This window comes from Miniopterus schreibersii, assembly GCF_964146895.1.
Source record: "Miniopterus schreibersii genome assembly, chromosome: 9".
NCBI classification, from domain to species: domain Eukaryota; kingdom Metazoa; phylum Chordata; class Mammalia; order Chiroptera; family Miniopteridae; genus Miniopterus; species Miniopterus schreibersii.
This window is the reverse complement of record NC_138118.1, coordinates 60221424-60235056: the sequence shown is the minus strand read 5'-3', so window position 1 is coordinate 60235056 and position 13633 is coordinate 60221424. Positions and strand designations below refer to the sequence as shown.

Sequence of the window (13633 nt, the reverse complement as noted above, 5' to 3'; positions counted from 1 at the left end):
TAACTTAAGACACTTTCCCAAGGGCCCTTGGCTACCCACTGGTGGAGCTGGTGCTCATAATCTTGGCTGCTGACCACAAGTTATGTGCTTGTTCCACTGAACCGCAGGGATAAGTCAATCATTATGGGCTGTCTATGGCCCCTTTGCTGCAGTTACTGGTGCTCCCGGAGGACACCGAGTTGTTGAATCCCTGGCTGATCCAGGCTCAAGGATAGAAAACATATTTTAGCTACTTGATCAGAGGGCCAGGAAGCTGAGCTAACAATTCAGCATTTGCTCCCTCCTGTTGGTACTGTAATACCAACATATTTCAAAACAGATAGAGGGCTCTGGAAGGGTTTAGATACATCTATGTACAGAAAAGATTTATAATGGGTTATTAAATGGGAGTTTTGAGGCTGGCTTCATGGGAAGTGCCAACCACTCTTTCTCCCAAATTTCCCCTGGTGCCACTGTCAAAGGCGAAGTACTCATCTAGATGAATTGTTGTTCTGACCCAAAATGACATTTCCAACTTTTCTTATATATAATCCAATTTCTGAACTTCCTTTTCAGTGATATTAAGTGGAATAGCATAAAAAAGACGTTTGGCATTAAAGATTATAAATCTGTTCAGCACTGCTCAGGTGTCTTTGCTCTTTGCCAGTGCATTAGCTGTATTGATTTTAGAATTTTAAATGACCCTTTTACCAGACTTGATTAATATCTCCTCCTTTCATCTTGGCTACCTTGCTTCTTCCCTCTCTCATGTGCAGTGTTCTTCCATCTCACACTGGCACAAGTTTGAGACGGTTGACTTTCACATGACCAAGGTCAGGATATGTTGTGAGGAGGATCTCTTGGGCCCCGTGATTAGCCTCTAAATAGGGGGCTGGCCATGCAGGGGTTGAGACTTTGGTACATTGCCCAGGCCTGGGAACACCCATAGTGGACTCCTGGCTTGGTAAGCACCAGACTTCTAATATGTGGCTTCCAGAGAAAAAGCAGTTAGCCAGACAGAGGGTTTGAAGGTGAAATGAGATCTTTGGAAAGAGCTGGCCAGCTCAATCCAAGTATCACTACTACTGCATGAAGCTCGTGTTAAATTCCTGAGATTCCCTCTCATTAAGTAACAGTGTCCTTTGCTATCTTCAGGAGACGCTGTGTTTAAAATTGTGTTCACACATTATTTTATTCTCTCTCTGCAACTGAACTGCGAGATCCCTGAGGATGCTGCTGCCCCTGAAGAGGTACGGCTTTGTACACCCCTCCCCAGGGTCTCCAGAGTGGCTGGGACACGGTGAATGATGACTCTTAAGCTAAGGTTTTCCTTCTTTTAGAAAATAGTTGAGCAGGAGGTTGATGAGCCATTTCCTGGAGCTGCTACTCCTTAACTTGTTGACTGCTTATTTCTTTTCATAATATTTTAAGAGTAGATTTGTTGTAAATGATTAAAATAATATAACTACATTATAGCATATTTGGAAAATTTAGGCATGAACAATATTCTTATCATTACTAGTTGAATGCACCTCTCTTTAGCATTTTTTATGTGTTTTTAATATAGTTCTGAAAGTGCACTTGGATATTTTATTTTAGAGATTGTAACATTCCATTATAAGCATTTTTCTTTTGTTTAATCATCCTCATAAATGTTATTGGGACACCAAAGTGTATTTCATTATTTTCCTATTATTATCTATTAGATATACCATTATTTATTCATCATTGTTATATTTATTGGCTACACCATCACTTGTTTCTTCTTTGTTATCTATCAGATATACCATTGTTTATTTAACTATTTTCCTATAGTCTCACACCAGTGATTAAATGATTATTGACTGTTGGCTTAAGAAATCTACCTATTTGGATTCAGTTTGACAAATGTCATTATCACCATCTAGCATAGTGTTTGGTACTCAGTAAATGTTGTTTTTTTTTCCTTATTTTTCTCCACTGTTTTTACTATTCTTGTGGTTGTATCTTGTACTGTGAGCCTGGGGGCATAGCATATGTTTAATCCAGATATTTCTAACTGGTTATCATGCAAGTTTGTCTTGGCTATTTTCAATTACTAACTTGTGGGGAGTTACTAGTATTGTGAACGCAAAGGTTTAGCTTTCTTTATATTGTCTGGTCAGGTATATTGATTCATTCTTGCTAGACATCGAATATTACAGCTATAAAGGATTTTGGAAATCCTTTAACCAGTGGTTTCCCAATTAGTGCACATCAGACTTTTGCAAGGTGTTTGTAGAATACTGATTCCTTACAAGTCTTAATTTAGTGGGTGAGAACTGAGAATCTGCATTTTAATAAACATCCCAGTGTTTGATTCGGGTAGCAGGAGGACCATAATTTGAAGTTGCAGTTTGGTCAGTAGACCTTGCTAACTTTTCAGACTTAATGTTAGATTTTCTTCATGTTCAGTCATTTGCTTTAAAAACTAATTGAATCTTGAGATGACTTATAACAGGAGGCAAATATTACAATCACAATTATATTCTGCAACAGGAAATAAGCTCTAAACGAATCTTAACATTTTCCTTGACACATTACTATGTTTAAGTGTATTAAAGATGTCATTGAAAGGTACAGGGAAGGAAAATGAAGTTGATTTGGCAGGTAGGTGTTCATGGTACTATTATCCACAATTGTCTAAGCTGATTGACGGCACACACATTACCTCTTAACAGGCATTGTACTCAGTTGCATCAGGTTTAAGTGTATGGCATTTTTACTGAATATTTGAAACTGTTTTAGTTAATAGTATTAATTGTGCATAGACCAACTTTCAGCCACTGTTTCAAAGTGCTTAATGGGTAATAAACCAAAAGGTTCTATGGCCCTCTGCTTAGAATAAACTTAGGCCAACAATACCATGTTGCTTAGGTATTATGTTATTTTGAGTAGGGCAAATGTTTAATAGTTCAGAGAAGGAATTTTCCCCACGTTATAGATATAGAAACTGAAATTCAGAAAGGTTAAGTGCTGAAGGTCAAACAGCCAAAAGGAGCAGAGCCATACTTGGTGCTCAGACCTCCTGGGCCCTTGTTCTCTGCTCTTTCTACCTCACCAAACTGCCCTTTTGCATAGTTTCTATCTAATGAGAAGCACTAATGGCTGGTAGAGATGCCATAATCCATATTTATATTGCTAAGAGCATTGAAGCAAGGAATTTTACTCAATATTTTCTTTTGGAAAACCAAACATGCTTTATTTCATTTTTTTCACAATTTATTTAAACATCTCACATATACAAAATAGGTACAATTTAATTTTTCTGCTTGTCTGAGAAACAAGGCTTCTTGGGAACGATGGGAGAGGATGATATTGAGACTGGCAAAGAACAAACGCTTGATTTAAAGAAGAGGACAACATTGGGCAAATGACCTGCATACTTTTATTCAGGGGTAAGATGTACATTTCTGATGCAAAATCAAACGGGGGAAAAAACAATACAACTCAATACAGAGGAGTATGTTCTCAAATTCTTCTAGCACCATCGACATTCTTCAAGTATCTGAAATACTATTCATTAGCACCTTTGTGTTTTGAACAAAACAGAACAAGTACCTCACTCAGCTTGGTCTGGGTCAGCACCTAATGGTATGTATCACACTCACAGGAAAGTGTTTTGAGGTAGTTTAAACCATTGGAAGTTTGGGTTTTAAACTTCCCTCTGTGGAAGATATTCAAAAGCCACAAGTGGTGCAGATGTTCATGGTTTTTATTTTTCAATTTTTATTTTGGTTTTCTTACAAAGGTTGACATTTTCCACAACAGGTGTAAGAGTGTTGAAAAAAAATTCCAAATCTTTTGGGGAGTGGGGGAGGGAGAGGGAGTGAATTAAATCGTATTGCACAATGCTCTGATCAATCCTTCGCCTTCTCTTTTGCCCGCAATTTAAGCAAGGAGGTGTGCAGAAGAAATGGAAGGATTCAGCTTTTAGTTAAAAAGAAGAAAAAGAAATGGCAAGGAGAGAAAGTTGTGTGTTTAGATTTCCTTTCTTTTAATTTAGGTTGAGTTCATTTATTTGAAACAGACTGGGCCAATGTCCAAACCGAATTCTTGGTCAGCGCCGCCGATGTCCAAAAGTGCAATATCAAGGAAAGGCAGGCGAGATGGCTTATTTGTTTTATATTCAATGATTGTCTTTCCCCATTCATTTGTCTTTTTCTGTTTAAAAAAGAGAAGGAAAAATACACATAAAGCAACAATATTTTGGAATCTAATATCTTCTGAACCTTAGATATTATAAGAACCACTCTTTGGCCTGCGTCATTCTGAAGACCTGTGTCCCAGATCAACAAGTAAATCTTTGAAACAGAAGCATCAGAGGTGTGTTTAGGGGGAGAGGCTTCCTACCAGTCTAATTTAAAAAACAACAACATTGCAAGACATATTCTAAGTGATTTAGATCTACGTTATCATTTTCAGGATATGTGCATGTCTGGGGGGGCAGAGGGAGAGTTGGGGGGCATGCAGTATTGCTATTAGTGCATTTAAAGTTTTCTTCCATTTATAGCATATTGTTAAAAAAGCATGAAAAAAAAATAATATGTAGGCCATACTGGTAAGTAAAATAAAATACACAGAAGTATAAATTATAGCTTGGGTCCTTTTAACCTCAAGTAATTTTAAACTATGGGCATATATTATCATTTAAGGAAAGAAAAGGAGCTAATACGAAAGAAAAACAACTAATATATGGGCACAGTATATATTTCAGTATTTCAGAAGGCAAGATCTGATAATACTCTGGATTTACCATGAGTTTAAATAAATACACTCAAGAAAAGCAATTGAATAAATTAGGTGACTCATTTATCTGTTAATTTCCTGGTGTAAACTAGGACTCCGTCCCCCCACCCTCCCACTAAGTGCAATTCGCTATTCCCACATTCCACGATTACTTACAGAGCAGCCGTCTACAAGAACAGTGTAAGTGAACCTGCTGTTGCCCTCGGAAACAAGTTCGACGTCGTTGGAGCCTTGCAGAATGACAGACTTCTTCAGGTTGCCAGTTTCATCATCCATGTATGCAATGCTGTTCTTGCAGTGGTAGGTGATATTTTGAGAGGCATGGTTGGCCAGCAGGCGCATGAAGGCAAGTTGGGTAGCCATTTCCTTGGTAGTTACTCCTTCAACATTATATTCAAACTACAGAGAGCAAGATGGAAATCCCAGTTAAGTGGAGGACTCAGATGCTAAGAGTCAAATTTGAAAAAACATAGGTATAGGGAAAAATACTGAGCCAGATCTGAACCTTAAGAAGAAGGTACTTTTAAAGAAAACAAAATCCCCTTGTCTTAGAGCAACCAGGCTGAGATAAGGTCATCTCAAAAAGGTGCCTCTTTCAGACAAGTCTTTTTTTGTGTTTCTTATTTAGAACAAGAGAGCAAGGAGATAGCCGGCCCGACGTGGCTCAGTGGTTGAGCGTTGACCTATGAACCAGGAGGTCATGGTTCGATTCTGGTCAGGGCACGATCTCCAGTGGGGGACCTGCAGGAGGCAGCTGATCAATGCTGTTTTCTATCTCTCCCTCCCTTTCCCTCTCCCTTCCTCTCTCTGAAATCAACAAAAACATATTTTAAAACAAAACAAAACAACAACAACAAAAAAGAGAGCAAAGAGATAGATAGAACTGGAACCCCAAAAGGGCAGGTTCTTTTAATGAGCCCATTTTGGTAAAGGGTTAAAAACCAAACAATCCTAACAAGATATTGTTTAGCAAGGGAAGGAATGTTTGTAGGATTCCTCACCTGGGTACCACCATTGATAGTTTCTCCTAACCAGATGTGCTTCTTGGCCTTGGAACTTCTGTACCAGTTCTTGGCTGGGATGTTTTCAGGCTGAGCCCGGATGCAGGTTTCGCCAGTAGAGAAATCACAGTATACTTTGATAGCATCCATAGTGCATCCTTGGTTAGGGTCAATCCAGTAGTAACCTTTTAAGAAAATAAGACCCGGTTGATAAAACCTCTCATTGAGCGGAGCATAAGTTCTAATAATAACTAGTCAAAGATTTTGATTCTCATAAGTAACATTTTTGATTGTACTATTATATTATCTACCTCATATTTAATAGGAAGAAGGATGGTATTTTGAAGATTAGACAGTTCCTTCTCCCCTCTCCTCCATGAAAAATCAAATCAGGGTACATATTAACATGAAAAGGGAAATATATATATATTTGCTTTAGAATGGGTGATGGCTGGGAGAAAAAAATGCTTCATTAATTGAGTATGGTTTCACATAATGCAATTTTTACTCAAATGCTTTTCATTCTAAGTGTCAGTGGGAACTAATTTTGAAAAGCCCAGCTCGTGAGAGGGGTCAGTCTGGCTTGGACATCTTGACCTACCACTGCTCCACTCTGGGTGGCTGAGTCTCAAGTCACGGCATGTGCGAGCTGGGTTCTTCCTAGAGCCTTCGGGAGTAAGAAGGGTCTCAATCTGGTTGTTGAGAGATTTTAGAGTAGCATCAACTTCATAATCCTTGGGTCTGAGAGAAGGTGGTGAGCGAGGCTGGTCAGCCCTGTAGAAGTCTCCATCAAAACCAAAGTCATAACCACCACCACTTATGCCAGGGGGCCCAGGGGGGCCAGGGGGACCAGGAGGGCCCTGCAAAGGTGAAAGTGAGAGAGAGGAGGCTTTGTCATTGAGAGTCATTAATGACAGCAGGTTTTCAGATGGGCGTCACACAAAAGCATATTTTAATAAGTAACAAAGAATCATAAACCTGATTCTTTATGAAAATAAACAACTTGCTCCCAGGCATACTTGCAGGGATGGGCTTAAGCAACGTATTACATACAGAGCACTTTTAGGTTTTTTAGAAAATCAGGGACTACTCTAATGTGTTGACATAATTCTCTCGATTTAGTCTGAAGAAAACATTCCTTAGGTCAGCAATGCTTTTATTCTTTCCCCAAATAATACTTACAGCAGGACCTTGGCTACCCTGAGAGCCACGAAGGCCAGCAGGTCCAACTACACCAGGATGTCCATTGCGACCATCTTTGCCAGGAGGGCCAGAAGGACCAGCAGGGCCCTAGGGAAGAAGGACAGGGTGAGCCAGTGAAAACCCCACAAGAGAGCAGGGGCCTGGGGCTCACTTCCTGCTGTAGGCTCTATCTCAGAGAGAAACTTCTCTCAGGTTGACCTACCCTAGGACCAGCAGGACCCACAGAGCCAGGAGCACCTTGATCACCATGATGACCCTTTAAAGTGAGAACAGAAAAATCACATTTTCAGAACACATGTCAGTAAGTAGTTTTTATTTTATTTTTCCCCCTTATTTTTAAAAACTTATCTTTATTGTTGAAAGTATTATAGATGTCCCCCTTTCCCCCCCATTGATCCCCTCCACCCCTACCTCCAGGCCTTCCCCATATCAATGTCTGTGTCCATAGGTTATGCATAAGAGCATATAAATTCTTTGATTAATCTCTCCCCACACACTCCCCCACTCCCTCCTTCCCACTGAGATCCCTCAGTCGTCCCATGCTTCTGTGTCTCTGGGTCTATTTTGTTCATCAAGTAAATAGATTTTAAAAAATTGAATGGAAAACTTTAGTTTCAATAAACTCTGGAAGGAGAAAATTGAAAATATAAAATGGGGCTCTTTTCTCCCATTTTGTCTATTATATTCAATTATTTTTTTTCTCCTGCAAGCTATTTCAGCAGTGCGATATTAGTCATTCCTCTAATTATATTTATTTTAAGTGGGGTTGAAGGGCATTGTTGCCAGAAGATTTTAATATATGTATATTTTTATCTCCCTTAACCCTCACCTTTTCACGTTGGAATGAAATAGCATTATCTCCAAGAGATGACGTTAGCCAGAGAATGGGAAATGAGTATGCTTAGGATATTTTAGAATAATAGCAGTGAAAATCTGAGGAAGACCATTTTGAGTTGAAGGCCTTTAAAATCTGCATATATGCTGGATGTCCACATTTTACTTACAGCAAGACCAGGAAGACCTTGTAATCCATTGTGTCCCTTTAAGCCAGGAAGACCTCTGGGCCCCTTGTCACCAGGCTCTCCCTTATCACCTCGAATACCTTGTGCTCCCTGTAAAGAAAGAGAAGGACATATAGGATGTTTATCTTCTTAGAAAAATGACACTCCTCAAAAATATTGCTTAATCTATTTACAGAGGTAACTCAAGACATGCAATGATCTAAAAGCCATGTGGCTGCTACTCCCCTCTCAATCTGCTTTAGTTGAGCTGTCTGTAATGTTGGCTAGATCTTCGTGATTATTTAATACAAACAAGCAGAAGAGGTTTGAAATAGGAGAAATTTAAAAGCTATGTATAGCAATTCTCAACATGAACTACATTAAAAAAAACAAAGTCTAGCTTATATATTATTTATTTTTCTTAATGGTCAGTCTAGACTGCTCCTAAATGTTAATTTGTAAAGAAATCTTCACCATGTACATACACTAGGGCCTCTTGGACCAACGGCACCAGTGGGACCAACAGCACCAGCAGGACCCTGTGAATTGGAAAAGGAAAACACAGGTCATCAGCAAGCCCAAGATCGTCCTCCCAGGCCCTCACAGGTTCCCAAGAGTGGGGACGTCAGAAGGGAAGCCTATGAGGATGGCAGCATTAAGGGACTGGTATTTTCAACTTACAGGTTCACCACGGTTTCCATGTTTGCCAGCGGGACCCACAGGGCCATGAGGACCTGGTGCCCCCGCGGAACCAACGGGACCAGCGTTGCCAGGGTAACCACGCTCTCCCTACCAAAGGCAAAATGAAGCTTAGCATTAATCTGGCCTATAGTTTAGTTACTTTTAAATTAGAGGAAGATGAAGAGGTATACCAACCTTGTGTCCAGGTTGACCGTCGCGGCCAGGGGGACCGTCGTTCCCAGGGTTGCCCTGTGAAGACACCACACCGATAAAGGTGCTTAGTGAGGCTCTGTGGCCCACCAGCCCCTATAGTGCAGCTGGTTTTGCCTCCATCACTTCCAGGGCTCAACAGACTGCTAAAAATAGGAACAAGAACTTGCTAACCTAGATTTTTTTTAGAGGTGCTTTTTAATATGTTGGCCAGCTTTGAAGTATGCTATTTAAAGACCTATCCCCCAGCCCAATTAATTTTTCTTATTTCCAATACTAGGAGTGGTCAGTATGCATAGATATTATGGAGAAACAGACTCTATGTTTAGAAACTTGGAACAAGTTAACCTCAGCTCAGGATATCAAGTTGCACACAAAGAAAGAGTGCCAGGTTTTATTTCACAAACCAAGTGTTGGACTCACATCACGACCAGCTTCACCAGGAGCACCGTTGACTCCAGGATTACCCACAGCACCAGGGGGACCACGGGCCCCGGGTGGGCCAGCAATGCCGAGAGGACCAGGCTCACCCTAAAAAGGCAGAAGGCAAAACAGCATTTCTCTCATTGAACTGAGTGTCAGTAGCACCTTCCCAGAACAACCCTAGCCAGGAGTTTTCAGCTTGAAGAAAGAAAGAGAATGAATAGGCTACGAAATGATAAGAACTGTCATTAGTGTCATCCTTGCCCTCCCCCTACACACTTAAGATGGTCAGCTCTATGTAGTTTTGGAATGCTCTTTGTATAAGGTGAGCCTAGTTTCATCCGATAGCCCAAATGAAAGGGATTCATAAAGCTGAGAGGGTTTATGGAGATGAGATGGTTCCTAGTTGTCACATATAAGGTTTAATGGAATGAATGATTCAGAACTTCCCGAGTTTCATTCTTCCTACAGGATAAATGATGCCAGCATTTCATATTGCAGAGGAGTAAATGCAATTAGAGCTTATATCATTCTTAAGCATGTAAAAGAAACAAAAATCATTCTGCATAACGTTAAGCTGTGTCTTTATCGCGTGTGTCTAAGTAAGGTGGTATTAAAGCTTCTTAGGGAAGTGACATGTGATCTGTATAAAGAAAATGCCATGAATAAAAAATCTTAAGTGGAGTTATTCAGTGATCAATCTGTCACATTTGAAGTGGCGGCTTTTAAAATCTTTTATTATGTTAATGAGAATAAGAATGGTGTCAAACACTCACCGTAGATCCGTAAACACCTGGTAGACCACGTTCACCTCTAGAGCCTGGGAGACCCAGAATACCAGGAGCACCAAGAAGACCCTGAGGACCTGGGGTGCCAGGAGGCCCCTGAACAAAATGAAGGAGACTGAGTGTTACTGGTAAAGACCATAGCTGATAACACAGGTTGGCTTGAGGACTGTGACAATGAGCTATCCTCAGTTTAGAAAAAGCCCTCCTCTTACTAGGAATATCCTTGGATGTCTTTTCTCTAGTGATGACAGTGAGTTTCCATCTTGGCATGTATATTTTTGTACCTGGTTCCTTCTTGAGACCAATGGAACAACATTAAAAAAATATGTGGTTGAAATTGATGAAGCCATCTGGGGTTATGGAATAGAGTTTTTATAGAATCTATGCCAGGAAGCAAATTTTGACCTTGGCCTCTAACTGAACCAGGTTTAATAAAGGCACATTTCAGAGCAGCAATAATACTGGACAATGCATGTTTAAAGAATTGGTAGCTTACTGAGATTGACTAATGTACAGTAGGATGACCACGGCAATGGGATTCTGTTCGAATCCCAGTATCTGTAAGGTGCCCTCAACAGCGTAAAGGGCTGTTTTGGTAAAGCAATGAATTTCCTCATTTACTGTCATACCCATCTAGTGCCTTCTGAGTATCTGTTGAAGCTGACTCCTCAATGATCTGTTAGACAGATTTCCTGGCTCAATTGAGTTCTACTTGAGAGCCTGCAATGCTCATCAACAAATATACACCATTTGAAGATTTGTGTAAGGGCTTGATTTTGATTCAACATGAGGTACTAGGAAAGAGGAGTTTAAAATCACTTACAGCAGCACCAGGCTCTCCAGAAGGACCCTTCTCACCAACAAAGCCAGGAGGGCCACTTGCACCTGTTTCTCCAGTTCGGCCAACTGGACCCTGGTCACCCCGAGGCCCACGAATTCCTTCTTTACCAGCAGCACCAGGGGGGCCGGGAGGGCCAGTGATACCCTGTGGGCAAATGTACAAGGTCATTTACTTTTTATTAATCATCATGGACCTGGAAGAGAGCAGCTGAGATTCTTGAAATTAAGATGCAGGGTAAAGCAACAAAATAATATCCTGGCCATTTGGGGGAAATGTTTAGACTCTTTTACATTCTTTTTTTATAGAAAGAAGCAACTCCCATCTTCCTTCTCCTGAGGCCATAATAAAGTGAACCGAGGCAGAAGCTACTGCAAATGTTTGTGAGGGAAAGCTATGCATAGCACCACTAACCTGGCATATTGGAACTATGCAAAGTTATAAAAGTTGGTTGTAAATGAACGGGACTTTGGGTTTTGGAGGACTCTAGTCATTTCTTTTTGAAGAAAGCCAATACTGGCATTTTGTTCATAAGTGAGGAATCACATATGCTCTCAACTAGCTTTAATTAAATGCCTACAGGGAATGAAGATTTTTCTGTTATGAACCTGTAAAAGGATTCCAAGAAATCAACATCTTTGCTATTTTTTCCCCCTGAAACCTTAACTGGAAGACTTAATCCTTGGTAATTAATTAAATTCTCTTGAGTCCTGACAGAAGAGTCAGAATCAGAATTAAATTAGAGGCCAAACCACCTTTAAATTCAGGAACAATTACACCTTAACAATGGAGGCAGAATGTTGGCCATAAAGGGTAATTAGATATAGAAATATCTGATGTGTGACTAAAACTGTCCTGCTTTTTATTTTTAACAAAAAGACCATGCCCCTAAAAGGGAACTTGTGCTCACATAAATAAAATCCTCTTAAACTGGTATTATAAAATATAATTTGTGGTGATTTTGCCTTAATGGTTCTGAAAAACTGATTTCAAACTAGGAAAGTAATAGCTAAATATTACTAGCATATTTTTACAGAGAATTTCTTATCAGTTTCCCACCAGGGGCCAGGTATTTTGGCTAGAGTAAGTGAAGACACATTCTGAAGTAATTTACTTACGCTGGGTCCAGGAGGACCAGTACGTCCAGCAGCACCAGGGAAACCAGTCATGCCCTAAGAACCAAGCACATTAAAATTCCACATTAAATTTCTACAGTCAACACCAACTTCAAAGATTTGGGTAACATGGAAAATTCTCCTCTGACAAATCCTCAATACATGTAACAAGGGATGGACCAAGGAGTAGGTGGCGGCAGCCTCATATAGGGTATTATTTAATCAGGACCCCAAGACCCTCCATCACTACCATCTTCCTCACCAGCATGTCTCCACTTGCAACACCCATAATTTGCATTAAAGCTCTGATGGTCCTTTTCAAAATGTTAACATATTACTTAATGGTTGTAAAAGCAAGAAGAGAAGACACTATGCCATTATTACACATTGCTGTGTATATATTAATAACTATCTTAACCACCTGGCTGGGTGCTAAGGGAATGGACACTGAATAAGTCATTTTGTTTATAGAGGAAGATACAGCAAAAGACCGAGTATTAATTGTTGTCCAATGAAAGAAGGAAGGAGCCAATGGAGTTCCTTCTTGGGGTGCTCTAGGGCTCTAGGGAGTTGGTGTGATAGCACTGGATGCCAAAGGAAAGGAAAGGACTTGGTCAGGCGGAAGGCGGGGAGAATCAAGAAGAGGGTAAAGGGTACCAAACAAATGTTTCACCCATTTCACAATTAGACTACCAGGGGTTAATTTGGGTTATTACCTCAAGTGAGGTGGTAGCAACATGCATGCCGCTGAGTTATACCTGGGATTAAGTTAATATCCTGACCTTAACTTCAATATCAGAATTTCTTTGAACAGAGTTAACTTGAATCTCAAGCATCTCCTTATTTTAGTCCAAATTTACCAAAAATTTCCAAACTTTCAAGTTGTCCCTATTAGATTTTGAAGAAAGAAAAGTCATCAGAGTCCATTTTAAATACTCACAGGGGGGCCACCATCACCACGACTTCCAGCAGGACCAGGGGGACCATTTGGACCCTGAATGGAAGCAAAAAGAAAAGATAGGGTCAAGTCACAAAACAGTTTTTACAAATGTCATTATTTTCTTCAAAGGGACTATTGCCATGTCTGTTAGAAGCAAATAAAGAAAAATAATGATCTGTGTCATATAAAATAAAATAAATGTTTTTACTTCAATATTACCACCCTATGGGAATATTGAAAAGGTAATATAAATGAGACTTTTACAAATTGTAAAGCAGTATGCAAATGTTAATTCTTACTTTTAAAATCATCTTCTATCTGGCATATTCCCTGGTGTGTATAGTAGGAACTTGATTGATGTATGTGGAATTATAAAACTTCATAGGCAACTACACAGGTTGTGTTGACCACCAGTGAATTCAACTTACAGATGGTCCAGCAGCTCCAACAGGGCCTGAGGGGCCAACAACACCATTTTCACCCTTGGGCCCTTTGGTTCCTCTCTCTCCTTTAGCACCAGGTTGACCAGCAGCACCCTGTTGGAAAGGAAGAGTGTTATAGTTCAGGTATTCTAACTCACTCGCCAACTTGTGATGTTTTCAGATTAACTTTCATTATATGATACTCACAGCAGGACCAGCAAATCCATTGGGACCAGCGGGACCAACCTCACCACGTTCACCCTGG

General features: G+C 40.1%; 1 protein-coding gene across 2 annotated transcripts in view; it reads right to left on the bottom strand.

The window, feature by feature from the left end:
* Window positions 1-3362: 3362 nt before the first annotated feature.
* Window positions 3363-13633, bottom strand: part of COL1A2 (collagen type I alpha 2 chain) — a 35738-nt gene continuing 25467 nt past the window's right edge. For both annotated transcript variants that reach the window (XM_081147792.1, XM_081147791.1), the window contains exons 34-50: window positions 13576-13629; window positions 13375-13482; window positions 12947-13000; window positions 12010-12063; window positions 10877-11038; window positions 10042-10149; window positions 9266-9373; window positions 8828-8881; window positions 8633-8740; window positions 8437-8490; window positions 7955-8062; window positions 7153-7206; window positions 6930-7037; window positions 6349-6607; window positions 5748-5932; window positions 4903-5145; window positions 3363-4161 (exon numbers count right to left, since the gene is read on the bottom strand). In XM_081147792.1, coding sequence (XP_081003918.1) covers window positions 4015-4161; window positions 4903-5145; window positions 5748-5932; window positions 6349-6607; window positions 6930-7037; window positions 7153-7206; window positions 7955-8062; window positions 8437-8490; window positions 8633-8740; window positions 8828-8881; window positions 9266-9373; window positions 10042-10149; window positions 10877-11038; window positions 12010-12063; window positions 12947-13000; window positions 13375-13482; window positions 13576-13629 — 1968 coding nt within the window. In that variant the 3' untranslated portion in view covers window positions 3363-4014. The remainder of the gene's footprint in view (window positions 4162-4902; window positions 5146-5747; window positions 5933-6348; window positions 6608-6929; window positions 7038-7152; window positions 7207-7954; window positions 8063-8436; window positions 8491-8632; window positions 8741-8827; window positions 8882-9265; window positions 9374-10041; window positions 10150-10876; window positions 11039-12009; window positions 12064-12946; window positions 13001-13374; window positions 13483-13575; window positions 13630-13633) is intronic.